Source organism: Musa acuminata, chromosome BXJ3-10 (assembly GCF_036884655.1).
Source record: "Musa acuminata AAA Group cultivar baxijiao chromosome BXJ3-10, Cavendish_Baxijiao_AAA, whole genome shotgun sequence".
NCBI classification, from domain to species: domain Eukaryota; kingdom Viridiplantae; phylum Streptophyta; class Magnoliopsida; order Zingiberales; family Musaceae; genus Musa; species Musa acuminata.
In genome coordinates this window covers 33,140,814-33,168,207 of record NC_088358.1, presented here as the reverse complement: position 1 = coordinate 33,168,207, position 27,394 = coordinate 33,140,814, and the positions used below count along the sequence as shown (strand labels likewise).

Genomic DNA, 27,394 nt, shown 5'->3' with positions numbered 1-27,394 from the left:
ATACTGTCCAAGTATACAGACTAAAACAACACAACAACACACGAATTATACCAGAGATCTGATATATACAACCTACACACGGTTTTTCATAGAAGGATTTATGATTACACAACTGCTTAGCAAGCAACTTATAACCAAACAATATTGCTTCGTCTTTGGGTGAGCTTTAGAAACTCCAGCAAGGAGATGTGTCATATAGCAAGAAGAGGTTCTGATCAAATTGAGTTTGTATTTCTAATTCCATTAATCCTAAAAGGAACCTGTAAGACAGCAAGAGTAGCAAAACACCTTCTAAGGTGACGCCAGTTATAATTATCTGGACGCTTCTATCTCGGAGAAAACTTCCTGTATTGATCAGGTCAACTTCAGTATCAAGTATCCATGACACAAATCATGATGTTAATGCCTTCCAACTTCAGACTTCCTCTTATGAAGCATCAGACCTTGAAACCCTCTGCACGAAGGCATTGTAGATGAGCTTGGATCCATTTTTGGCATGCAGCCTCTCCATGCTCCACAATGCATTCGTCTCTCAGCTTCTTTGTGTCTGGGCAGGCACAGCAGATCTTCTTCTTTGGCTTTGTATCATCAGGTGTCGGCCCTGCTGCAGCAAGACCTTGTCTAATAGGAGGATCTGGAGACTTTGCTTGCAGACGCATTCCTGTTTCTGTATTGCCCATTTAACCCAATTTGTAGATGCCAGAAAGCCTTTAAGAAACAATAGTTATTGTTGGAAATAGTAATACTAAACAGCTGGCACCACATAACAGAGTCTGGTAAAACATCAATATATGCATATATATTCTAAGAAAAAATAACACTAAAATAAGTTGACATTTTCCCCAATGTGGTACATAGTTGTAATCCATAACTTGTAGTTTCCTGGGAGGAACACCTACCTGATAAATCTTGTAAATGATCGACTAAAAATAGCATCATCCCAGCAGTGTGGTGCTCATTGATTGTCACATAGCAATGCTGAAACTGATACTTTTCCGTGCCTTGCCATATGTTATTGGGGAAGACTTGTCTATCTGAATCAAGGTCATAAAAGATCATGAAATCAACAAACAGGTCCAGAATGGGATAAAGGTTTAACTGTTCATATGGGTTTCGCTTAGACTGCATCCAATTGGATGCCTTTACTTCCCTTCAGAGGGACAAAAGCCAAGACATCCATGCTGATGTAACATGATACCTGAAAAGTCTCGTCCAGAAAGAAAGCATAATATCATGTCATACACCAAATGGGACAAATGACTAATTAACTTGATGGGCTTATATCATGACCACAACCAAGAATTGATTCTTTTTTTTTAATCAATGGCAGAAAATGCTTAAACCTAAGTTAATTGTCATAGATACATGTAAGCCTATAAAGCAACTCAAATCTCCTCTCTCGTCTAATATGGTAATAAAATGGAATTGCATATATCATCCAAAAAGAATGTAATTCTGTCACCACATTTCCTCTGGCATAAGATGCAGAGGCAATGATTTTAGGCATGCTATTATATCCATATTCTTGCATATTAATCAAAACCAAGACATGAAGACAGTAAACCTTCTGATCTAGAAACACCCTGGTACATTATAGAAATACATTTTGCAATCAAGGGTACACTAGCAATTTTGTCTAACACAAAAACTTTAGATATTATATAAGGGGACTCGAACAACGGGAAGACCGAACCACAGGTTCTCAAGGAAACAATAAAGATTTGACTTGCCAACCAGTATCAAGTATGCCAGATGACTTTTTCTCGCAGATGCTTATGCCAGATTGAAAAGTCAATTCCTGATGTGCAGTTATGCAAACTTATGAAGAGATGCTAAAAATGGGAACTAATCAAAACTAGGTAAGGTTTAGGGGATCAATTAGCAAAATTTGAAGCCTGTAGACCCAATTGAAATCCCCTAGAGTTCATGGACGCTTTGTAATTTACTGGTTTTCTCAATTAATGTATTTGGGGAACTCGAAATAAATTTTGAACCCCAAGCCCCAATTTTTCACCCATGTGAATTTATAATCTGTTATAAGATTATAACCAAAACATATGATCCAAAAGCAAGTGAACAAGACCTGATAGAAGACCAAGTGAAAGAACTCATCAAACCCGTTCATTCCCCAGAATCGACATGATAGAAGACAGAGAAACAATCTAATCCGCTGCATTTCTTGCAGAAACTACTACAAGAAACGGTGGTCTCTTCTAGTTCAGCACCACCACATGGTAAAACCCAAATCGGCAAACCCTAAACTACAACATCTTTTGGACAAAACGAAACGATTTAGGATCTACAAAGAAAAAATCACAGAGAGGATAAGCATACGGAAATCGAAGCGAGATAAGACGACATCTAATTCGGAGGATCGGAGACGAGGGATCGTACGTGACTCCCTTCTGCTTCCGTTGGGTTATCGAGCCTCCTTGCGCCGAAGCAAAAACTCCGAGGTGTACATCTGCTTCGGGAAGTTTAATGGTCTTCCCACAACCGTCCATCCCGACCCCTTCCCATCCCAACCGTTTCTGATCACCTCCTTGCCGAGGGACTTGTGCCGAACACAAGTTGGACCCGGTTCAATGAACCGGAATCGAACCGGTTCAAACTTGTTAATGTCTCCACTATTTAGGATTAATTATATAGAGCCTTTGTTCCCATTAAACTTAGAGAAACATATACTTTGTTAAAAATATTAAATAATTTAAAAGTTAAATATGTTAAAATTAAAAAATAAAAAAATATAGTAATAAATCTTGATAGAATCATAAGGTCGATTTTGATCTCAAATCTCGTTTTCATCACTTAGGGTGAGGCGTCGATGAAGCAATGACGTGCCGGTTGATTTAACTTTGTAATAATTATCTAGATCGAAATAGGTTTTAAGTATAATTGGGTTGGAATTGAACCAACTCAATTAGGATCCAATTTTGGGTTGTGCTAAACCAAGTGAAAGGCTCAAACAATGACCCAACTGGAGGAACCATTGATGAAACAATCATTGAGACTGGTTCAGGCTGTGGTACCGCTAGTCTGGGCGATGATACCATCCAAACATGGTCTCCCAAGCGATGGTACCATTAAACTGGGCGATGTTAGTGTTATAAGTGGTGGTACCGTCAGTACCCCGAAAACCAAGGATGAGATATTTTTAGGCTCCAAGTTTGAATCCACTTGAGGCCTATAAATACCTCTCTTATCTCTGGCTAACAAACATAAGAATTGAAGCAAAAAAGTATAAAAACGTTATTGTAATCTTATGAGAACTCCTCTTAAGCTATTAGTATTAGTGAAGTTTAAGAGAGGAAATAGTAGGGATGGGGTGTAAAGGTTCTCTCCTGCACCTATCAAAAGGAGAATCAAGTGTAAAATGATAGTTGAGCTTCGCTCGTTAAAAAAAGATCGGTAGTGAAAACCGATAGCCTCGAGCAAAGAGGAATCGGGAGTGGATGTAGGTCACGACGATCAAACCATTATAAAAATCTAGTTTGTATTTACTTCTTACTATTTATAAACTGAATTCTTATTTTTACTATATTTCGGTATACTTTGAAAGTGAAGCATTTCCGATATCGATTTTTATCGAATAAAATTTTTTTAAATCGATGATTTTATCTACACTAATTGACGCTCATACTTATCACACTATCATCATTAGCCTGAGTATTCCAAGAAGAAATAAGCTCATAGTTATCACACTATCATCAGCAAACAGTCAAATCATGGACTTTGTTTTCACTAGTTCTCAGACAGATACTATTAGTACAAGAGGTGGAGAGAGAATGAGAGTTAGTCCTGAGATGACATATAATATTCGAGTAATATCTAGCTGTCATAAATCAATATTTATTTTTCATAGCTCGAGGACAAACAAAGAGCAAGTAATTAATGCTCGAATGTCAACGGGATCCCATCAAGATTACATGGGAGTAATTAACATTCATCGCCAACATCTCTGCGATCAAAAGAACAAAATTGCATTAAATAACATATCATGTCTGGGTCAGCGACTTGAGAGGCTGAGCCCTGATACATGTGTCATCAACACCACTCCTCTGGCATTTCCGCTGCTTCAGCTTACTTTATGCACTGAGGAGCCTTTGTCTTCTTCTTCTTCTTCTTCCCCTTTTGACCACAGAGAGGAGACTGCGCAAAGCTATGGTGAAAAGAAACCCACGGTGGCCGCAGCATCTCCTCCTCTGCCTCCTTGACTTGTGGGAGGATAATTAAACCTATCCAAATCTTTTGGAGATGTATGCTGTTGCTACGTGTTAATGCTCTGCACATCTGCACTTAAGTCAAAAGGGACCACCACCACATCTTACCAGCATCATTAACCATGATGGTCACCATCATTATTGTCATTGAACATTGGATTAGAGTTGAAAGTCTAATTAATCTTTGCAGTTTATGAGTCATTGTCACTCCAGACTTGGCCAGGTTTTAGCTTAATATTCTAACAACACCACTCTCTCTCTCTCTCTCTCTCTCTCTCTCTACAAATAGATCCATCTTCTACTATTTAGCTTGTTATAATTATTTGTATTAGGCAAAGTTATATATGCATTCTTCTAAAATTAATATTTCTTCATATTTCTTCCTCTAAATTATATTCTTTCAAAGTTGAGATATGGATGTTAATGTGATTTATCACCGTCCATCAAGTTAGAACTATTAATACATTCAATACACTTTAAAATTATGATGCGATGGATTTTAATAATACTTAGATCAAACCGATTATGTTCAAACCTAAATAAAATTGCGATTGTCTCAAAAACTTGATCGAATATCAATTTACATAAAGATCAAGATCGGATGCGATACTCGACGTAGTCTCTTTTTTTTTTTTTTTTCGTGCTAACTATGTCACCACATGTTGATTCATAATTGGATCAATATTTATAATATTAATTTATTATGATGCCAAAAATATTTAAAGTGTTATAAATATATGATATTCTATATACATTATTTTACTCATATAAGTTAACATGAATTATAATTAGAAGCCGTTTGCTAAGTGTTTTGATGGATGTCAGTCCAATTTAAATGCATTTTCCAATTTAAATCAGCAATTACTTCAATTGTGGGGGGTTGGAATTAGGGTATTTTGAATGCAGTTTGGGAGCCAGTAATTTTTCTGTTATTAGGATTACTGATAGAAAAGCAAAACACACATATCATTTAATTCATTTGATGGTCACATACGAATTTTGAAAACAAAAAAATCCTAGTTTTAGGTTTTTTTTTTACAAAGTGTTCCAAGTTTAAAAAAAATTTACAAAACACCGGTGGATACATAAAAAATTATTTTACTCACGTAACTTTCAAAAATTTTCATCGCAACCCTTGCCCTAACTGAGCCAATTTTCGTTACGATCGATTATAGCCCTCGTATGAAGGCATAGATAATCGAGAGAGAGGAGGGTATAACCTGTGTTATCAGCTCATATGTAAAGGCACATGCAACCAAAGGAGGGGATGTGACCAGCGTTATCAACCCATGCACAAAGGGCACAAATAGTCCCGGGGGGGGGGGGTGAACACACAAAGATGAAAGTGACCAAGGGATGGGAGGAGAGTGACCAGCATTACTTGCTAGCCCGCGCGTAGATACATATACGACTAGATGAGAGGAGGGTGGCAGCCAACAAAGACACTAATAAGTCACGATAGATTAATAAGAGCTAGCGAGTGAGGCTACCAAGCATAGAGAAACCAGACATAAAGCGTAGTGAGGTGATCGACAAGCAGATGAGTGACCTATTAGTGTTCACCCCCACCCCCCCCCCCGGGTGAGGGGGGGGGTGAACACACAAAGATGAAAGTGGCCAAGGGATGGGAGGAGAGTAACCAGCATTACTTGCTAGCCCGCGCGTAGATACATATACGACTAGATGAGAGGAGGGTGGTTACCAACAAAGACACTAATAGGTCACGATAGATTAATGAGAGCTAGCGAGTGAGGCTACCAAGCATGGAGAAATCAGTCATAAAGCGTAGTAAGGTGATCGACAAGCAGATGAGCGACTAGGTGAGCAAAAACACAACAGACAATGATTAATAAAAATAAAATAATAATTTATGAAAAAAGGGTGCTTTTTAAAAAAAAAATTAAGAGAAAAACCAAAAGTTGAGTGTTTTTTTTGGGGGGAAAATTCACCCAATGAAGATTAGTTGTATTTTTATTTATTCTCAAATATTTTTAACCCATAAAAAGTTTTATTTAAGCCCCCAATTTGAACTATAAATAGGCGGAACCGCTTCCTCCTTTTCCCCGATCAAGACACGGAGCAAAAGCAGGGGAAAGAGAGGTCTCCTCCTCCCGCAGTAGTCCGTCATCGGAGCCCTCACCAAAACCTCAATTGAAATCTTAGATTCGCCCGCGAAGGCGATGCAGCACGGCAGCAGAGAAGTGCGAGGAGGTATGGCAGCCTCCGCCTCCGCGCAGATGGCTCTCCACGACGACCACGGCTCGCAGCAGATCCAAAACCCCGGCTTGCACGATGACTTCTTCGATCAGATGCTGTCGGGCCTCCCCTCCGCTTGGACCGACCTCGGGAACCCCAAGTCCCCCTGGGACGCCTCCGCTGCGCAGAAGCTCTTCCGGATCGACCTCGCCGGGAAGCAGCCGGACGAGTCGCAGCCGGAGGCCGCCGCGGAGGGGCTGCGCTACGCTTCTTACGAGGAGGCGACGATGCTGGCGTCTCGGCTCTCGCAGAGCCAGGGTAGCGGCGGGAGCTCGCCGACGGGGGAGGCGATGATGCTCCAGCTTAACAACCACCACATCCTCCCGGCGGTGGGGCGGTCACAGACGGCCGTCGGGGGCGGTGTCGGAGAATCGGGCCTTCTTCCCCTGCCTCTGACTCTCGGCAGCGGCGGTGCGGCGGATCCTCGCATCATCGTGGAAACACCTCGAGACGAAATGGACCGTCCTTACAAATCCCCAGATCACAACGTAAGCTTCTTCCGATTGCTCTCTCCACCGAAATGTAGTCTTTCCTACTAAAAAACCCCATCTTGTTCCCATTCTAAGGGGGGCGAAGAGCTCTACAACGGGCTCGGGGGATCGATTCGCGCGGCTCAAGCGGCAACCGGGCAGCACTTCCATCATCCCCAGGTTAATCTAAAACCCTAACTTTGTCACAAATTTCCACCAAAAGTCTGGTTTTTCTTTTCCTTTTCACAACAATGAAAAGCTGAACCGGCAGCAGGGCGCATCAATGTCATCGCAGAGCTACGGCGGAGCAGCGGCGTCGGCTGGAGTTGGGCAGGGCCCGGCGGCATCGGCGTCGTCCGGCGGTGGCACACCGCCGCAGAAGCAGAAGGTGAGGGCGCGGAGAGGGCAAGCCACGGATCCCCACAGCATCGCCGAAAGAGTATGGCTTTATTTTCCGGTTCCTTCTTTTTCCGTCTACTGATTAATGCTCCGCTGTGGTTTCATCTCGTAGTCTCTTCTTTTCTTCTGTGTATGATGTGTCTTCTGTATGCGTGTGTGCAGCTTCGCAGGGAGAGGATCGCAGAGAGGATGAAGGCACTGCAAGAATTGGTGCCCAACGCTAATAAGGTTCTCTTTTCTCTCATCTGTCTCACTATGCAGAGATGATGTGCGTCTACAGATTCCATATATTCTGATGAACTGTGTGTCACCTTAAAAATATCGAATCTGCGGCATCATATTAATATATATAGATAGCAATGTGGAGAGCACTAAGAGATAAAATAATGATGTGTGGGAACAAAGACTAACGGGATAATTGGAATGAGAAGCACCAAACGTGTGGAGGAAATAATTTAACACTTTTGCCATCGTATTGCGGCGGTCGTTAACATTGTGTTAGTTGGCAACGGCAGACGGATAAGGCTTCGATGCTGGATGAGATCATCGACTACGTTAAATTTCTGCAGCTCCAAGTCAAAGTAAAAATCTCTGCCTCTTACTTCTCTCACTCTCTCTCTCTCTTAATTTATGTTCATTATCATTAGACTAACAAAGTAGATTACATTATCCTCCCCTCTTATTTTGCCTAATGATGTTGCTTTGGACAACAACATATTTGGGTACAAGACATTACTCTCTCTCTCTCTCTCTCTTGACTGTGTACGTGTAATTATGTATCAGGTTCTGAGCATGAGCCGGTTAGGCGGAGCAGCGGCGGTCGCCCCTCTCGTGGCTGATATATCCACTGAGGTAACTCTCTCTTTCTCTCACTGATGTATAAAGGTTGAAAGAATGCGTGTATTGATGGCCATATTCGTTGTGGCGATGATGGCCATGTTCATGTGCATGCAGGGTCCGGGAGGACGTGCAGGAGCCAACGGCGCGGCGGCTGGTAACAACGACAGCCTGACGGTGACGGAGCACCGGGTGGCGAAGATGATGGAGGAGGACATGGGCTCGGCGATGCAGTACCTCCAGGGCAAGGGCCTCTGCCTCATGCCCATCTCCCTCGCCTCCGCCATCTCATCCGCCGCCTGCCGCCCATCCGCCGGTGGCCTGGTCCCGGCCCCACCTCCTGCCACCACCAGCGCCGCGGCCGCCGCCGAGTCCCCGTCGTCGCCCAGCGCGTCGGCGCTGACGGTGCAATCCGCCGCGGCCGACACGACCGCTCCGAAGCGGTGACGAAGTCTTTTGCTTTTGACGTGGAAATGCGTCGAGCGAACAGTCTAATAAAGTAGTAAATCCCACAAGCTTTCTGCTATTATGCTCATCTTTTATATCGTGTGCATCAGCTGCTTTCGCCCTTTTGTTGTTTCCTCCATCGTATCGAGTCCAGTTTTCAGATCAATAAAATGTGTCCTTCCAAATGTAGATGTGAATTTAATCGGGCAGACAAAATAATAGCATTGGTGCAATAATACTACTACACGACTAATAAATCGTGATGCCTTCATTAAATGTAATATTTGTATAAATAAATAAATAATGAACTCTATGCAAGAAAGATGATGATATCTTTAAAGATCAAGTGAACAAAAAAAAAAAAAAACAGTATTATTTATTATTTTTAACAGTTTCCTACATCTTTTATCTCTTTTTACACCATTATTACTAATTTACTTGTCTCATTTAACCTTTATAGTATTTATAAATTTAATTCAAAAAAATATTTATGAGTCTTTCTTAATGTAATCTTATTATAGAGCTACAGTTAATTATTTATGATTAGAAATATATATTTGTAAACATATATTTTGTCGATATTTCTTCATTTTTTTTTTATCTTTGATTGACTCATTATTTCTTTATGACTAGACTAAATTCCGATCTAGCAAGGCACATGTTGTTACATCTTAAGAACTAAGATGTACCCTTTAAAAAAAAAAAAGGAAAAGAAGAAAAAAAAAAAAAATGTCTCCTCACAAGACAGTTCCTTCGTGACGTTTTGTGTTGGTTGGTAGGAACGAAGTTGAGAAGATAATAAAACAAAGATGAGAGGGCCTTCTTCCATGGTAGAGGATCGTGTTAACAGAATTAGATGGGTAGCTAACAAGAGGCGAGTAAGCCGATGTGCGGCCCACGAAGAGGGCAGTGATGATATGATTCCCTTTGTTCGCACGTCTTGCCTCGTTTTCTTTCTTATTCAGCATTGTCTCCGTCGGATGAAATGGAGAATTTGACCCCCTTCACTCCCCTTTCTTTAATCCGTGGGATGGAGGCGATGGCCTCAGAGCCGATTCTTTAGTCTTTTCTTCGTTTCAGCAAGTGGGTTCAAAGGCCTCACGATGACGGAGGCAATAGAGGCAACAGGAGAGAAAGATGCAGATGACATGCATGACGACACAAAAAGCAAGGGACCGAGGAATGGACAAAAGGAAAGAGAAACGACGAGTGAGGAAGAGCACTGCATAGAGACAACAAAACCTCATAAAGACGATGGGCACGACAACCAAACAACACCGACCGACGGGACAAAAGCACCGAGCAAGAAAGAGAAGGGACGAACATTTACATGATTAAATGAGAAAAACAAAACATGAGACGCTACGCTTTATGAAAAACAAAAACCAAAAAAAGAGAGAAATCACCCCCCCTTTTTTTTCATACACATATGGCCCTATAAAATATGAAAAAAAGAACATCACTAATTAATGTTAATTAGTGCATTATACGATTGTAATTAACAGTCAAGACTTATTAAATTCAACTACTCTTGGTATTAGTATTAACCGTCAGCATTACACGATTATAATTCAAGGAGCAGTAATAATGTAAAGAGTCTGGATTTTAGAGATGCAATTACACACTTTGAAGAGGGATCAATTTGACAGGAGCACATATGCAAGAAAAACCTTTAAACCAAGCAAAGAGCCCTTTCTCCAATAATGCAATCTTTTATATGGCAAACCTTCACGGTTGGACCTGAAAATATTAATCTTTTACCACAAGATCGAGATGTGATTGACCAACAACGATAAGAGGAAATAGAATAAGCAATGAACTAACTAGCTAATACCAAAAACGGAACTCACTACTACAACAGGGAGAAGATGGCTTTATTAAGTAACTCGTACATTCTTGAATAAATGTTTTAGCTCAAGACGTGTAATTAGCATCTCATTGGAGATGGCATGCGATTCCTCGATCCCTCCCATGTTTCCATTTCGACTCCGTGACTTGATAAGTGGCCTTCCTGACTTGGTAGTGGCCTGGAAACAGATGGTTGATGCAAGATGTAACAATTCGATCTAAAAAGGTTTTATAATGAAGATACTAAAGATGAAAGTGAACACTTGTGCCACATAAAAGACCAATGTGATGATTCATATACATATGCGCCTCATTTTTATAAAAAGGAATTGTGTCACCTACTGCAAAGAGAGCAAACCTCAAGTGCGGCAGTAGGCACAGGAGACAGGCCACACTACAACCATCATTGAATAATAATCAGTTATTTGAAAAACACTAGACGCCAAGGTCCCAAAACACCCGAGGCGCTCGGCCGAACGAAGTGGGATGCTCTGAAATATTAAAAATATAAAAATATATAATATAATTAAAAATATAATGATATTAAATTAAAAATATACTGTTAACAGTATATTACTAAAGTTAGAGGAGGAGAAAAGAATATTCTCTGAAATATTAAAATATAAAAAATATATAATATAATTAAAAATATAATTATTTAAATTAAAATATGATATTAAATTAAAAATATACTGTTAACAATATATTACTTAAAGTTAGAGCAGGGAGAAAAAAATATTAACAATAACAGAGGGAGATAGCGACGGCGGCGAAGGATTAGTTTAAGATAGTTGCCGCAGCACTGCGAACGACAGCAGCGACAATGGAGGAAGCTGTGGATAGCAACAACGACAACAAGGGAAGCAACAAATAATAGCAATGACAGTGGTGGAAGCTGCCGATAGCAACAGCGTCAACGGCGAAAGTTGCGGACAACAACAACGGTAGCGACGGAAGCTCCAGAGGTTGTCCGTCGGTGGCGGAGGAACCTGCGGGCCTCTCCCTCAACAGTGGAAGGAAGCGACAGTAGAAGGAAGCTACGGGTGCCATCGGACTCGTTCGTCGACAACAAAGGAAGGTATAGTCCGCTGCATCTGCGAAGAAGGTAGCAGTAGAACACGTCGACGGTGGATGCAGAAGCAACGCTAGGGTTCCTCGGGGTCGCACGGGCATGAAGCGTGGCTTTTGAGGTAAGAAACTACGAACCGAACCGGTAAGGCTGGTTCGGTTTGCCTAATTGAATCAGACGCTTCAGACGCCTACGTTTGGGCGAGCGCCCTGGCGACGCCTCATTGAAGTGCGCTGCCTGTTGCACACCCGAGGCGCTTGGGCCTCGCCTCGCCTTGCTCGAGCGCTTAGGCAAGCACCCGAGAGGCTATTTAAATCACTGATAATAAAACAATCAAATCTGTATATAACTAGTACCGAAGCTAGTAATGTGAAGCAAGTTCTGTCTTGCGGGCTATAAACAACAATAGCCTGATGAAATAAATACCTTTGGGTGTTTTCTTGTCTTGGAACTGAAAAATAGTGAACTAACAACATCATTGATAAATGGCATTCGATCACTATGAGGCAGACGAAATAGAAGGATAACACAAGCAAGAGAAAGGAACTTGATTCATTACATGACCTTGAACTTTGTAATCTCTCGCTCACTCTACAACCATAGTAATATCGTCTAATCCTAATTTTGGCAGTAAATTTGCCCAATTTGATACCAAGTAGGTATAACTGCTTAGAAATGCAAGCTTGAGGGAAAAGATTTCACTAGTCAAACAAAGAAAAGAGGTTACATACAAGCCGAAAGAGGAGGGGGAGGGGGAGACAATGATGAAGAGAGTAATCTTCTCACTTCACTATTTTATTGGAATAAAATAAAATGAAACACAAGCATGCATTCTGATCACAGACAACTAATGATACAATGATTAGAAGAAAAAAGGCAAGTGGTCCTGAAAAGGAAACTCGTATACCTTGACTTCAGATAAGAGAATTTACAGCACGAAAATTTTTAGTCTTCAGATAAAGAAAATTTATGTATCACACCTGTAAAAAAATCAGTTGTTGACCCAAACTCTAATTTAAAATCTTGCTAAACTTGTTCTAAGTTTCCTACATGCTTTCCTTTATTCAATTTTGTATTGGTGAAGCAGTTTCCTAGCTTTTACCAACTGTAAAATACATGTAAAAATCCTTCCTTCTGTTAGTCATTTTCTTTTGCATTGTGTATAAATATGCCAACATTTAACATTGTCACTTTTTTATATTTTGAGGGTTATTGCTTGCAGGTCATGAATTTTGTTTGGTAATTCTTCAGTTCTGAAATATTTTGCAGTTTTGTAGTTACGTCAATTACAGACTAAAGTAACATTTGGCTCATTAATATAGCTAGTGGACTTGCATATTCATCGAAGATAACAATTTTAGATATAAGACCAGACATTAAACATTAAAGGTTTTTTTTTTCCTTTCAGAAGGAATTGTAAACCTGAGCATGAAATTGTGGACACTTAAAGGAGAATAAAGGATTACTTATTAAAAAAATCAAACTCACCAGAAGAGCAGACTATCAAACAACCATGATATTAGTTGGGATTATCAGACAATCTCATAAGGGATCTCCACCTTGAAAATACATCATTCCTTCATTTCTTCTGCACTATCTTTCTCTTACTTGCTCTAACCGACCTGAAACTGATTCTTGATTTTCTCGCTGTCCATGATTGTTCATGCTCTTTCAGCTTCTCCAGAGCTTTTTTGTATGACAATGAAGACATTAAGTTTTAAGTGCAATCATCAGTAACATTAATGTACAGATGATGGTGGGTAAATGAGTCTTACCAGTAGAATAAAGAGGACGAAGGCTTTCTACAGAGTCAGTAGGTAAAGAATGGAAAATACAGGAATTATTGTCAGCCTTCTCAAGCAACTTGTTGAAGCGCTTAACCTGAAACATAACAAACAGAAAGTGTAAACAACAGTTATGTGAAACGATATCTGCAGCAAAAGAATATTTGCATGAACATAACAAGGCAAAAGTGAAACAGAAGCTTCAGGCTTCAGACTAAGAAACATAATTTTCCTCCAAGAAGTATGGTTTCTATACACTGAGTTCAGCATCATGGCACAAGTGAGTCCTGCATGATGAATCTCATGCTTTACTAGTTTGCAACAGAACTCAGTATTTAAAGGAATCAATGTTAGCACATATTCCTTCCACCATCAGACATATCCAAACCCAATGAAAGATTGCTTAGCAGTTTGACATTAGCATTCTAATGGTAATCTTCATTCCTTCCACTATCATATATAAGCTCACCCAATGAAAGGTTTACAGTTTGTCATTAACAATCTGATCAACGTAAACGATTTGATATATAAATTGAATGGATCATAGTTTAATCCATTAGCACAGCCTTATAGGTAGTAAAAAATCATCATAAATCATTTCTTATGTTCGCTCGAATCTCTTAACAAATAAAAGAAATTTATCACTATTCCACAAGATTTTTATATCACAGTTTAATCCATCAAGCAAACCTTATAAGAGGCTAAAATCATGGAAAACCATTTTCTATGTTCACTTGGCTTCCTCACTGGACAGACATAAGCCTTCATTAGCTAATTAGTGCCCAATGACATTGGTATGAATTTCTATTATCATAGCAAAAGCAACTTGATTGATCGACGTTAAGAGTCAGCAACTGATGTTCCATATACAAGTCAAACGACGCAAACAACATTCAGTAAGAGATACAACAAAGCCACACAAAAATTTAATTCATGTGAAAACCAGAAAATTAAAATTTTCTTACATGATAGGTTATTTTTATGAGTAGAGTACATTGCACTGCAGTTGCTGTCAACGTAAAATCAAATGTTTCACTGATACAGGAAAAAACTGGTGGCCTATCAATTTCTTTTTGACAGGTTGCTACTAAATAACAACTCATATAGCAAATACTTATAAAAATTAATCAAAGAAGTTTGACGTGTGGTCAAAAGATCTCATTACCTCATCTTTTCTCATTAATGTAAAGCAACGGCCAGATTGACCTGCCCTTGCAGTGCGACCTGCTCGATGAATATATGTCTTAACAAAAGCTGGCATATCATAATTTACGACATTTCTAATTCCTTCAACATCCATTCCTCGTGTCATTGCATCTGTTGCAATGAGCACTTGTGTTTTTCCTTCCCTGAAGGCCTTCAGTTTCTTGCTGCAATACAGACATTCTCCATCACTAATGACAAATAACACGGTTTGGCAGAAGTGCCAAAAATATAAATAATGCAGTTACAACTTACAACAGTGAATCCGTTGTAAGTTTTTTAATGAGACTGAGCTACACATGAAGATTACAAGTGCACAGATGGACCTTACAAACTGAGGATCTGATTCTTTGGTTTGTGGTTTTAAGAGACCAGACAAACTCAACCAACTGCTACAGTCATTTATTATCAGAATATAATCCATCCTCACACAGATTAGTGTTCTGTCATTTTTCATATTTAAAAAATGTAAATATTGCCTTGTCACTGAACCAAAGCACAATACGAGCACCTCTGATTAAGATAAGGTGGACATTTGTCCATTCCTAGCATGAAATTAGTAAATATGCAAATGACCTTCTTTCAAAAGTTAATTATGTACAGCTGTGATATATGTTACAATGTCCAAGTTGAAAATCAAGGAATCTTAACCTGGAAATTGATATAGGTGATTTACCTTCGTACAGGCTGACACTGACGACGTGAATATTCACTGATTTTAAATGGTAATTCACCAAAGAATTTTAGTAATGTGCTTAGCCTGTGAGTTGACTCGACTGATGATGTAAAAACTATTGACTTCTCCGCTCCCAAAGTTTGCAGAAGACCAACCAAGTAGAGTGGCTTCAGTTTCGATCTGCAAACCTGCATATATTCACACCCCAAGTAAGAAAAGATAAGGCAGGTCCATTTATCAAAGAAATGCTTATCCAGCAATAACTACATTTAATAGTTAGATGGCTGTTTTCTTCTTTTAATATATATATCTAATGCTTGTGAAAAATGTTTTCAATCTTAAAGGTAGGAAAAATTAATTTCATGGTAGAACAATATGTATATAAATCAAAGAAATGTCAGCTGTGACATAATTCTAATTTTTTCATAGGTAACCTAGTTGCATGTTCAAAGACTTGATCTATCTAGTCATAAATCTTTGCAAAGTAAATACCAGCTTAAACGATTCCAGTCTTTTAGGTAGTTTGTAGCGCTTATCACCACTTGTCAGCAATAAAGGATGATGTAAATCGAGTTGAGAAATCTTGCTAGGATCTTGAGTCAGTGTAGCAGATAGAATCATCTTTACAAGCCTTGGGTAAACTTTACCTTTAAAACCCTTTTCAACACCACTGCACAAAAGCAATGCAGAATGTAGCAAGAAACATTTGACAAAATCTTTGAAGACTGAAAATAATATACATTGAAGGAAGCACCAGGGATATCTAAGCTCATAAAGGTGATATAATAGAGCTGAAATCAGGTTGGTGAATAATACATAAAGTATAACAAAGAAAGAGATAGAATTACCATCTTCTAATAGTGGTCAATGAACCAGGAATAACATGAATGCTCATTGCATGACCTGTTTGATCATTTGACTGAGTAAGCTGAATCACATTTGGCAACCAGGACTGATATGCCTCTCTAAGCAATCTATCTGTTTCATCAACTACCTGAAAGTACCAGGCAGTTAAATGCTCAGTAGAAACTGCTTGTAAAAGAATGTTATAAAACTACTGAGATTTCTTCTAAAGATTAGTTTGAAAAATGTAATTCAACTTACTGGTTAATCATGCAACCTGAAGTTGCATTAGACCAATAAAGAAATAAGATAGGGTGACAAGAAATAGGAATGTATGCTGTCTATCAATTTACTGATTTCGCAAAAAATATTTACATACTTTGAGAGAAAGCAACAATTTCTACAGTACACTCATATTGGATAATCCAGATGACATTCTGAGCCATAAGCTTCCAGATAATATAACTCAGAAAAGGTACTGACAGTTCAAAATCAGAGTGTATGCTAAAGAAAGAAGTGTGGAAGAAGAAACAAGTCTGTACAAAATAGGTTTAACATAAATTGTCACCACTCAGTGATATCAACTAAGGATACCTTGATGCTTATTTATAAAAATCAATTGGGAAATAAGGACTTAAATTCAAGCTTATCGTGAAGTTGACTTGAATTAGAACATCTCATTGATTCCTGAGGATACTAGTGAGTGAATTAGCTTGAAGAACAAGTGTAGGCCACATTTCTAACTATTATTTGGAGAAACCTAGATATATCAGGAAACATTGTAAGAACCCAGTTACTAGGAGATGGTAATAGTAAATGTAACAGTCAAAGAAAATGTTATCCAAATATATATTTGTTCATTTACCAGATAACATAGATGTTCCAGACTAAAACCCTTTGTCATGTTAATATGATCCATTAGCCTTCCTGGAGTAGCCACCAATATGTCGACTGCAGTCTGTAGCTCCATGTATACATCTTCTGGATCAAAAGGGGAACATGATCCAAGCTTAGGTCTCTCAATGAGCTCCGAAATTTCATCTGCAATTGATGACTGCCCAACTGCTAAGCCAACACGTAAACCCACAGTAGGTGCAATGGCAGAAAACACCTCTTTAACCTGAACCATAAGATACTTAAATTTATAAATGAACCAAATTATGTGGCAAAGATAACTGAATTCTGTAAATCTTTAAAATATATGCTGAACTAAACAAAATAGTCACACACTATGGATTAGCAATCTACCAAATCAACCAATTGAACAACCACTCTTATCAAAAGTTTGGATAGATGTACTGAATGATTAGAGTAAACAGTAGCAATTCAATTTTTCCCAAAACAGATAACATATGCTTGCCTCATGGACTATCTGTTAGTAATGCCCGAGACCTATTAAGCAATTCCCAAGACCCTAATTATATGCTGATCATCCTGAAAAATTCAACAGTTTATTTTCAATATGCTGGCCACCACAGATTTATATATTATGCCTTCGAAATCTTTGCACTAGAATTTAGAAAAGTACAACATTAAGCTAATGTCCTCTTTCTAACAAATTAAATAACCCTACAAATCACATAATCAGCTCAAATCCAGTCTACACTACCAAATTGATTTGGGCTGAGCTGCTTCTATAGATTGTGTGATTGGATATAGATCCACAGTTCCAATATAAAAACAATATGAGACAATTATTATACAGCAAAAAAGAATTAATCTATGTTAGCACAACAATAAAATATTCAATGGCTTAGATGTCTATCTGGTAATCCATCATCTAGTGGCAATGGGGAGCTTCAGTGTTAGAAAAGGGAAGCATGCCGTATCATATCTACCTAGACACAGCAGGATATAAAACAATTTAAATTATATCCCTGAATGCCTTCTAGTGTAGTTTGAACTCATTTGCAAGGAATTTTTTATGGATAATACATTTTAGCAGCAAAATGCTATTATAATTTGGCTGTCATCTCCCAGAACCTCCAGCAGTTTCTCTAAACTTTGAAATGATTTATGAATATAAAATGCTATACTATAAACCAGAAAGTAATCAATACATATGTTAAACAATTGTTCCTCATAAAGAACAAATAGTTGGCAGAGAGATATCAAACTCAGCAACTGAAGAGTTACCATCAGCCAAACCACTAGATACAATTACGGACGATATCAAAGCTATTTTGTCATTTTCTTTTAATCGATACCCATTACATCAAAAGGGTAAAGAAGTTCTTAGAAATGTATCCTAGCCCCCCTTATTCTCTTTTAGATTAAGTCATTTCATAAAATTTGAAAAAGTGCATACACATGCACACCTGCAATTATGTGCTTATGTTACACAGAGATGCAAGCATGCATAGTTCAAACTAACTTATGCACATTTATTAAGCTTTATCAATAGTTTTGTGCATAATTGGAAAGATATGGTAAACATTTTTTCATGAATATTGGAGAAGACAATGTTAGCTTAAACTTCATTTCATATTAAATATTTTTCTGCATTGTTAAATTTTTTTAAACAATGGAGACATGTTATTATTGTGTTGATGTCATAATCCACCCACTACAGAATTTGTGATGTACAAGCAGGAAAACTTGAGCTGTCTAATCAAGATCCAGCAAGATTCCCTACATCTTATGTAGTAGAGCATCACTGCCATCTGAAATATGATACATACAGCAATTATGAATAGGAATGGCAGAAGGTCAAGTTTTTCTGGCACCTGCACCTACACAACCTGTTAAAGCCAGATTTGGTATCCGCTAATTGGACTTGGGACGGATGAAGTAGAGAACAAGTATTCGAGTCGGATTCAAGATGAGGTTGGGCACTGGAGTAGTTACTTGGGTTTGGGAACTAGTGAAAATTGGCAGGTATATATCGTCACTGTTCCCAAATGGCAAAGGACCAAGCTTTTCTTTGGGGGGATGGGGAGGGACGTGAGGGGGTACCACACGCCTATCCAACTTGTCTATGCTCGATTAAGACACCCATTAATCAGGTTTGGAAAGGATACAGCTACAAGAAATAGGTATCAGAGAGGTTTGAGTGACCCAGATAAATAGTTAGATTCGGGAATATGAAGGCAGCAATTGTAAAAATAGCATTCGCTTATTTCTGGCAGAACATTAACCTGTCTAAATATCTGGTCCCCATAATAGGGAAGACTACAGCACAGTTTATGGGATTTTTTATGCCCAAAAATATGAAAGAAGACCATATTATACTTTGTTTGCGTAAAAGAACCTCGAGTATTGTGATTTTCCCTATAAAAAAAGATGGGGTTCAGTTCATTAGTAAACTGCAAACGCCAAACTCTTGGAATTACTTAAAACGTAGGATGTCATGATCTCTCCAGGACTTGAGAACTTGTCCCTTGTATCAATTCAATTTATAGCATCAACTAAAGAGCAAATAGTCAATAGAAGAATGGCAACAAAAAAGCATGTCAAAATTGAATTAAAAAACTAATTCATCACAAACCTGTAAGGCCAAGTCCCGAGTAGGTAAAACTACCAAAGCACGCAAACATCTTATCTTCCTATGCGCAAGCATTTGTACAATTGGTAAAGCATAAGCAAGTGTCTTGCCACTCCCTGTCGGAGAGTTTACACAAATGTCTCGCTCAAATGCACCAGGTCCAATTGTTTCCTGCCAAACTGCTACTTGGACAGGAAAAAGTGATTGTATACCCATTTTCTGCAAAGCCTCCTTCAATCTAGGAGGAGAAAAATAAATATTCATGAATAATGAAATAGCAAACACAAAATTTGTTTTGTTAAGTCATGTAAACAAATTTAGTTCAAGCATTAATCAAGACACCGATGGTCTCTTGCACACTATACTCAACAAATTTAGAAGAAATCTTATGGCACGCTATAAAGAATCAGTAGGAACTCTTTAAGCATAGAAATATTTATGGATCTGTTGTATCCACATATGCACAAAAATCTCAAGTGTCTATTGTTTCATGGTATGTAATACAAACATAAAATTAAAGATATTTGGGCAAAGAGAATCGTGCACTATGATCATTAATCAATTTGTGTTAATGATCCTATCATAAATTAAGGCTCAGCAATGGAATCCCATTATGGGTAAGAAAATTTTGTCGATCCTTAGGCTAACCTGTGTGCACTGCAATACATGGCATCCAGGAAATGGCATGTTAGTCACATTGGTAAGAAGTAAACATAACTTTGAGGTAATGAGTAAGGATCCATTGTTCCCAAGTCAAATTCCTTCTTTAAATTAAAATTTGTGAGGTCCGCAGGCCATAGGGAACTACTCCTTGCGTAGGCCAACACCAATTATGTCATTTTTTGGAACCCAACCTTACACATCACAAGCTACCACAACTTGAGGGTCTATTGTGGTACAAATGGGAAATGGCTTAAAGATCCCATGTTGATGGAGCATTAAAGAAATTTATAATTTGTAAGCAAGGATCCACCTTTCCCCCTTCCTAAATTTGATTTCTTTTCAAGAATGAAACTATGATCCAAGTGAACAATAGCTCACATGTAACGCAATGCAAATCGTCGGCCACATCAGACATCAATATGCTTTAACATACAATCAGCATCATTTACCGCTTGCTCACATTATTGATCCACTTAAGAGTGGGATAACTTCCAAGATCAGAAACAGATTAAAACCAATAACCTATCTGCTTAAAGGGATTGACAGCACACACATACTGTTTTCTTTCATGTGGTTGAATTCAGTGTCGATCCCAAATCAAAGTAGGATTCTCTTCTCCAATTTCAGTTGTAGTTCTCATCATCTTAATCTCTTAGATCACTACCCTCGGCTGTATTATGCTTCTATATCTCAAAATTGTTGAAAGTGCTTCATGACATGCACTACGCCAACTTCAGAAGAGCAGCTAAGTTCCTCATGAAATGGCCTCGAGACTGTCGTAGCTATTTTGTAGGGACGAAGCAAACAATGTACCGAAACTATAGCAGCAGGAGATACGAGAGAGCACGAACCTTGGATCAAGGGATGGGAGGAAACCGAGAGGGCGCTCCTCGAATTGGTCGATGTCAACGGGGTTTCTCATCCACGGTAGGTGGGGAACACGCTTCACCTTCTGCGAGTCGTTCCCCATCTCCTGCCTCCTTCCTCCTGCTCCCTTAGAAGAAACACCGGAGAAGGCGGAGAGAGACGAAGGAAAGGCAAGAAGCGGCGGAGGAGGTGAAACGAAGGAAGAAACCAGGCGAGGGTTTTGTGGCAGATGGTGGAGGTCGTGGGAAAGGAGAAACGGCGGTTTTTACTTTTATCGGATCGGGTTCCGTCGGATCTAAATTTGAACCCGCTACACGCACCATATTTGGCGACTTGTGGGCCATTGTAGTTCCGATCCTAAGGCGGGTAAGTGAAATGGGTAAGCATCAGACAGACAGGTAGGAAATTTGTTTGGTTTTTATTTATTGGGCATCTTTTTACCTTATTTTAAGGGAATAAATTGTTTATTAAAAATATTTTCAAAAGAAAAAAAAAATACTTTTATTAAAAATATTTTCAAATTAAAATATTTTTATTAAAAATATTTTCAAATAAAAAATATTTTTATTAAAAATATTTTCAAATAAAAATTATTTTATTAAAAAATATTTTCAAAATAAAAAAGTGCGGCTTGGTATAACGTTAACCGACGGAAACTGTTGTGCTTATCAGCATCAAGATGAGCAGATTGGGTTTCGCTTTCTCGATCTTTCTTCTTGCTAATCGTTTCATTGTGTTTAACCAATTATTATTATTATTGTTCTTATTGTTTTGGCATAAATGTTTTATAGGATTTTTACCGTGACGTGATGTTGGTGGAAACTAAAACATGACCTTTCCTTTCATAATGATCTAGAAAACCTTTTTTTTCTATCAGTACGGTATTGTATTGGAGTTGAGATGGATTCTGTAAACTTGATGAGAGCAGAATCTCCAGTTCAGCCACCTTAACTTGCATTCCTTCCCGAGGAAAAAGAAGGAACCACTCGAGCCTATATGTACTGATCAAAGCCTCTCTCGTCTCTTCCAGCAAAACAGTAGCTAAATGACTGCATCCTAATTCTCGGTCATCATTCAAATTTCAAAGTCTGGGGAAGGTCAATCATGAAAGATTAATCATTCTAAAAGCATGCCTCCATCGACTCAACATGCATCAGAATTCAACGTTCCGCGTTACACTGGTCTTCCACGTGAATGCACCACTGCACAGCTTCGTTTACCAGTCATGCAGTAGTTGGCAAGTCCTCGGTTCAGTTCACCATTCCTCTCTCTCTCTCTCTCTCTCTCTCTCTCTCTCTCTGAGAAGAAGGTATCTTGATCATCAGCATAGATTCGTTCTGCGGAGATGACCTGAGAAGGTAAATTTGTACAAGTTAGTAGCGTGAAAGGTCGAATCTTCCGTATGTTATGAGCTCTTGATCTGCTCTTAGCATGTGCCAGAGTACGCAGGTTGATTTCAAGAAAGATTGCAGGCGAATCCCCCTGTAACCTTGAACGTAATCCAGGCAGGTTTGCAGACTCAGAGGCCCGCCCACAGATGCCCCAAACGACCGTGGAATATGTCACCCTTTGAATCAATATCTGGAACTCAACAGTAGGGAGACTGCCGAGTCCTGCGTGGGATGCGCAGCAGGCGGCATCGGAGAAGAAAGGGACGAGGCATCGGCCGGTCCGTCCCGCCTCACGCGGGACTGCTCACCTGACAAAACTGTGGGCTTTGGATCCTTATGTTCTTGCTGTCAGAAGAGAGGGGCCCCCCGTCCTGTCTCTCTCTCACGCTGCAGTAGGAGAAGTAGGAAATGAACAAGACGATGACGTATTGGAAAACGCTACGCAACAAAAGGGCTTCAGCGCTGCACATGCACTGTCGCCAACCTCTCTTCCTCCCTACCCTCATGCAGGGCATGCACGCTTCAGATATTAGGGATTCGTTACAAGAAGAATGGACGGAGTGAGTGAAAGGGAAGCTGAGGTTTTGCACCGAGAAATATAGAAGATGGAGATGAGTTGTACCTCACTTAACACTCTTCTCATTTGTCATCTCCTATCAGGATCGTTTAGGTTTGGATTCCTTCTTCTAATCTTTCTCAGACAATAAAAGAAGAAAGACGAAGGGAATATTCCCTCCTGCTCACCTTTTTCTAATTCTCACTTTCTATGCAATAAACCTTATGTTCCAAGGCACCATTGTCAGTCACACACACACACATATATATATTAGTCCGTGCAGAATGAGCTGAAGAAAATTATGGTCAAACATGACCCCAAAAACAAGCTACTGTCCGCCAATCTTACGCGCAAAGGCAGTGAAAAGCGTAGAAGACGACAATTAGAACTGCACCTTTGCATGTCTCTCGTTTCCGAGAGAAGAAGAAGAAGAAGAAAAGAACATCCTAAGATCTTCCCTTGTAATACTTTTGAATCCCAGTTTAAGATCTGAACAAGGAGATTTGATACCAAAAAAGAAAGAATCCAAGCAACAACGAGATTTACACGAATGAAGCAAAGGAAGGGGAACGAGCACCGACAGGACATGCACTCAGATTAGTTCTCCCTGATGTACACCAGCAGCGAGAAGCCGTCCGATCTCTGCAACTCCATCTCCTCCTGGCTCGCCCACTCCATCACGGTGGAACTGCTCGCCGACGACGCCGACGACGCCGACGATGAGGAAGAGGTCGTCTTCAGGAGGTCCTTTCTCCTGCTCTTCCTCTTCCTCTGTGCTGCCGTTGTCTCCGCTCCGCCGCCGCCGTTGCTGCTACTCTCACTCCAGTTCCTGGTCTTCCCGGGATGCCCCCCGAACACCGTGCCTTTGTACGCGCCGTTCCCAGAATGCCCCCCGTACGGGCCGCCAGATACCTTCCCGGAATGTCCCTCCGCGGCCTTTGCGACCTCTTCCTCCTCTTCCTCGAAGCGGAACACGAACACGGCGTGCCCCCGCTCCGCGGCCGTCGGTACGGCTGCGTCGCTTAACGCGGCGTCTGCCGTTGACTGGAAGAGCCAGTCGTGGAGGTCCCACGAGACCTGCATCCGGGCGCCGCTCTCCACCTCCACTTTTTCTGTCCCCCGGAACTTCCAGCGGAGCCGCTGCACGTGGACGACCTTCTCGCCGTCGACAGCCACAGCCATCCCCGCCTCCGGCTCCCTATCTTTCGGGCCCAGTTCGATCGAAATCTCCCTATTCTTGCCCCCGAATCGCGCCATTGTCCGGTACGATCTCGGGCCGCCGGAGGTCCCCAGCACGACGTGCTCCCGCCTGGCGGTCGGCGTCGGGTTCGAGAAGGGGGCGATGGGCCTCCGGGCCTTGGTCTTCTTGTACGCCTCCTCGACGAGGTCTCCAGCGACGAGGAGCATCTCGCCATCAAAGGCGACGGCGACGAAGAACCCAGACGCAGGCTCGGGCCGGCCGCTGCCGCCCGTGTGGAAGCTGGCCCGCGAGAGGTCCCACGCGAACTCCACGCAGCGGTGGCAGGAGCGGTCCCTGAGGCTAAACCGCCGAGACCCCCGCCGTTTCCAAGGGAGCCACGGCCTGACGCGGAACCGGAGGCGCTCCCCCTCCTCGTCATCCTCCCCGGGTTCGCTGCCGGATAGGCGGAGGTCGGCGAGGAGGGTGAGACCGACGATGGCGCGGGACCAGGTGAGGGAGGCGACGCCGAGGTGGGTGTCGTAGATCGAGGTCGTCAGGTTGGGCCCGGCCATCGTCGAAGTCGGGGTGCCCCTGGTGGCGCCACCGCCAAAGCAGGACGGCAATCGATCCGGCATCGTCTTCGACCGGCCTCCGAGTCTGGGGTTGGAACCGGAATCGAATCGACGAAACAAGGGGTTTGGATCGAGGAGACGAAGTCCACAGGAAGAGCAAGCTTGGTTTGTGCGCCTCTCGTAGCGACCATATTTATATATAAACTCTGAAAATAAAAGTGGAGCCCACAGTGGGGCCCAGAGTAATTGAGGCAAAAGGTGTGCCTTTCTTTCTTTTTTGAAATTATGCGCTACTAATACAAGTTTATCAGTCAATAATTATATGATAAAAAGGGGGAGCGAAGGGAAGTACCAAAGAATCTGAGGGTGATGTGGTCAGAGGGATGGATGGTCAAACAGGGTGTTGGACTTTGACTTGCGATTGACCTTGTAATTGATGAAAGGAGAAGAAGAAGAAGAAATAGAGAGTTTGAAGGGTGGATCAATCTCAACTTGACCAATTCCTGAGCACGTTTGCTTGCTGTGCTTTGAAGGGTCTAAGCGCAGGCAGGGAGACACGTTCAAGAGTTGGAAGCTTCTCGTCAGGAAGGTTTTGTTTGGCTCATGCAGGGCCTAACTATGGGTTAAGGTTTAGTATAAGAATGATAAGCACCTCTAATTTCTATCATTTTAGGCTAATTCTAAAGATGATAAAACGATTAAAAAATTAAAATAATATAAATATGTACTAATACAAATCCATTAGTAGTAATGTAAAGACATTTGTGAATCTTTAAAGATAAATATGCTTCATCATTACAGTAAAAATATTAATATTTGGTTTGAGAGCTTTATTATAATCATTATCTTTAAAACCTTTAATTCTCTGAATCAGATGAGTTTAATCACACCATTTGGATAGACATGTCACCTTTTATTCGGACCAAGTATTATTCTTTTGTTTCATCTTGTGATATCTATGTTAATAAGACTTGATTTATGATATATACAAAAAAATATTTTGAAATGGATATAAAATTATTTCAAATTTATTGAAGAAATTACTTTGAAGAAGATTTTTCTATCATCATCATTTATCTTTGAAAAAAAAATAAAAATTAATGTAACAGTAATTTGAAATACATCCTAACTCATATAATTAGATATTCTCATTTTTTTTGCCCCTTACCACTAATTATTATAGAGTTATGTTACACTTAAATAAGTTGGGTTAGATGGAGATTGAAGTAGCAAATATTATATTAGAAAATGTAAAAGAAGACTGGGCAGATATAATACTCACTCATTAGAAGATAACTTTTAGGAAAAAAATTACCAGGAAAATGTGTTATTTATCTTATTTGATGATATTTGTTATTATGTTGATGAGAGTGAGGTTGGATGCCACACCCCACCACAGACTCTGATGGACATGGATGGGCTACTGGTCATGTCAGCCGTCCCCACTTCGATAGCTTAGTCTTCCCAACCATCCAATCAATCGAGACATGCTCTTTTCGAGCCTTATTTACTACTCCAAGTTTCCTTAATTCATATGAATTTGCATTATTATAAGCTAACAAGCAGTATCCCAAACACTTTACTATATAACACTCTAAAACAGTGATTTCATGACCAATTATGAGAGTAACGCAGTAATATGATTGTGGAGAATAAGCTGTTTCACTTGGATTTCATGATGCAGTAGCAGGAAGAATTAACGTCAGTCGTCACTGAGATTTCTTGAGGGTACAATCCATGGCCACCATGAAGCTCTTGCTCGCACAGTATCTGCTATCTCAAACGCCAAAAAATGATGTTGGTATTCCCTTGTCATCTCTTTCATAGGTCCAAGGAATCCCTCTCCGGCTCTGAGCTACCTGCTAAACTCCAAAGCAATGAGACCAGGAGAGAGATCAAACACTAACAGCTTTCCATCAGTGCAGAGTTCTGCAAGGTGGACATGGCTGAGAAGGTTTGTGTGTCCACATCGGAGCTTCACCAACCATAGATTCTGAGGCAAACAAGACCCACAACAATCCACTCACCAATCCATGGCTCATTAATATGCTTATTCATTTGTCTTCCAGAATCCCCCAACAACTTGCAAAGGAGATCAACCAAATAAATTACTGTTGTACTTTTCTGCGAGTAGAGTGAGATAGGGAGATCATTGAAAACAATATTTGTGTGCTCCTAAATGCTACAGACATCCCAAAGTAATCAGTAAGAAAAATCTGAAGACTAATGGCTGCTGCCACCAGTAGACTACAGTAGTTGAACCTACTTGTTGATGTCACCAATAGTTTTACATGGTCCACCTACCACAGTAGATGAGTTGGGCACCGCTAAGCCTTTCTGTCATCTTCCTAATTACTTAACGAAGGGGAAGCACAGGCATAAATTAAATATAGTTTAGTTCTAAAATATTCTTCTCCGTTAGCTTTCATTTGTGTTGCCAAGCAACAAAAGAAGAAGGGGGAAAGAAAAAGAAAACAGTATTTAAGGCATAAATTTTTTTAGATGTACTGATTTAACTATATGCTAGAATTTAGATTTAGATTTTTCGAACACAAGGCCAATTTAGATCTAATTTGGTTTCTCCTTAAGTTAGTTTTAAGAAAATTAATCAAGTTGGACTTTTGATCCC

General features: G+C 40.1%; 4 protein-coding genes across 13 annotated transcripts; 1 reads left to right on the top strand and 3 right to left on the bottom strand.

The window, feature by feature from the left end:
• Window positions 1-64: 64 nt before the first annotated feature.
• Window positions 65-2,510, bottom strand: LOC103969675 (cytochrome c oxidase copper chaperone 2). Of its 6 annotated transcripts, none has more exons than XM_065172275.1 (3): window positions 2,395-2,510; window positions 900-1,034; window positions 65-667 (listed from the first exon to the last, which is right to left on the bottom strand). In XM_065172275.1, exons 2-3 carry the CDS (start codon window positions 937-939, stop codon window positions 438-440), a joined length of 270 nt encoding a protein of 89 aa, XP_065028347.1. In that variant the 5' UTR covers window positions 940-1,034; window positions 2,395-2,510; the 3' UTR covers window positions 65-437. The 6 variants fall into 6 exon arrangements, with proteins under 6 accessions (XP_065028347.1, XP_065028346.1, XP_018674793.2 ...); XM_065172274.1 differs by having other exon boundaries at window positions 2,335-2,492; XM_018819248.2 differs by having other exon boundaries at window positions 900-1,198; window positions 2,395-2,487.
• A 3,765-nt stretch (window positions 2,511-6,275) lies between these two features.
• On the top strand, window positions 6,276-8,814 carry LOC135650373 (bHLH transcription factor RHL1-like). Of its 3 annotated transcripts, none has more exons than XM_065169623.1 (7): window positions 6,276-6,964; window positions 7,043-7,126; window positions 7,242-7,385; window positions 7,508-7,573; window positions 7,861-7,926; window positions 8,129-8,197; window positions 8,300-8,814. In XM_065169623.1, exons 1-7 carry the CDS (start codon window positions 6,401-6,403, stop codon window positions 8,627-8,629), a joined length of 1,323 nt encoding a protein of 440 aa, XP_065025695.1. In that variant the 5' UTR covers window positions 6,276-6,400; the 3' UTR covers window positions 8,630-8,814. The 3 variants fall into 3 exon arrangements, with proteins under 3 accessions (XP_065025695.1, XP_065025694.1, XP_065025693.1); XM_065169622.1 differs by having other exon boundaries at window positions 7,221-7,385; XM_065169621.1 differs by having other exon boundaries at window positions 7,218-7,385.
• Window positions 8,815-10,287: 1,473 nt separating this feature from the next.
• Window positions 10,288-21,308, bottom strand: LOC135650888 (DEAD-box ATP-dependent RNA helicase 1-like). 3 transcript variants are annotated; one of them, XM_065170551.1, is made up of 11 exons: window positions 21,051-21,308; window positions 19,540-19,774; window positions 16,918-17,172; window positions 16,058-16,203; window positions 15,702-15,879; window positions 15,210-15,397; window positions 14,496-14,700; window positions 13,322-13,427; window positions 13,035-13,232; window positions 10,522-10,656; window positions 10,288-10,369 (listed from the first exon to the last, which is right to left on the bottom strand). In XM_065170551.1, exons 1-9 carry the CDS (start codon window positions 21,167-21,169, stop codon window positions 13,126-13,128), a joined length of 1,539 nt encoding a protein of 512 aa, XP_065026623.1. In that variant the 5' UTR covers window positions 21,170-21,308; the 3' UTR covers window positions 10,288-10,369; window positions 10,522-10,656; window positions 13,035-13,125. The 3 variants fall into 3 exon arrangements, with proteins under 3 accessions (XP_065026623.1, XP_065026622.1, XP_065026624.1); XM_065170550.1 differs by having other exon boundaries at window positions 10,288-10,656; XM_065170552.1 differs by lacking the exon at window positions 10,522-10,656.
• Window positions 21,309-23,447: 2,139 nt separating this feature from the next.
• LOC135650390 (uncharacterized) lies at window positions 23,448-24,921 on the bottom strand. The gene has a single exon (XM_065169662.1). The coding sequence runs from the start codon at window positions 24,826-24,828 to the stop codon at window positions 23,611-23,613; it is 1,218 nt and encodes a 405-aa protein (XP_065025734.1). The 5' UTR covers window positions 24,829-24,921; the 3' UTR covers window positions 23,448-23,610.
• Between the last annotated feature and the right edge of the window lie 2,473 nt (window positions 24,922-27,394).

What these genes read in the sequence shown, in the direction of transcription:
- LOC103969675 (XM_018819248.2), bottom strand. Translation starts at nt 1,128, where the DNA reads ATGCAGTCTAAGCGAAACCCATATGAACAGTTAAACCTTTATCCCATT. An exon ending in TCATTTACAAGATTTATCAG is followed by an intron (nt 668 to 899) that starts GTAGGTGTTCCT and finishes TGGGCAATACAG; the next exon opens with AAACAGGAATGCGTCTGCAA.
- LOC135650373 (XM_065169621.1), top strand. Translation starts at nt 6,401, where the DNA reads ATGCAGCACGGCAGCAGAGAAGTGCGAGGAGGTATGGCAGCCTCCGCC. An exon ending in ACAAATCCCCAGATCACAAC is followed by an intron (nt 6,965 to 7,042) that starts GTAAGCTTCTTC and finishes TCCCATTCTAAG; the next exon opens with GGGGGCGAAGAGCTCTACAA. An exon ending in TTCTGCAGCTCCAAGTCAAA is followed by an intron (nt 7,927 to 8,128) that starts GTAAAAATCTCT and finishes ATTATGTATCAG; the next exon opens with GTTCTGAGCATGAGCCGGTT.
- LOC135650888 (XM_065170550.1), bottom strand. Translation starts at nt 21,169, where the DNA reads ATGGGGAACGACTCGCAGAAGGTGAAGCGTGTTCCCCACCTACCGTGG. An exon ending in TGGAACATCTATGTTATCTG is followed by an intron (nt 16,204 to 16,917) that starts GTAAATGAACAA and finishes TGGTACTTTCAG; the next exon opens with GTAGTTGATGAAACAGATAG. An exon ending in TTGACCACTATTAGAAGATG is followed by an intron (nt 15,880 to 16,057) that starts GTAATTCTATCT and finishes GCTTTTGTGCAG; the next exon opens with TGGTGTTGAAAAGGGTTTTA.
- LOC135650390 (XM_065169662.1), bottom strand. Translation starts at nt 24,828, where the DNA reads ATGCCGGATCGATTGCCGTCCTGCTTTGGCGGTGGCGCCACCAGGGGC.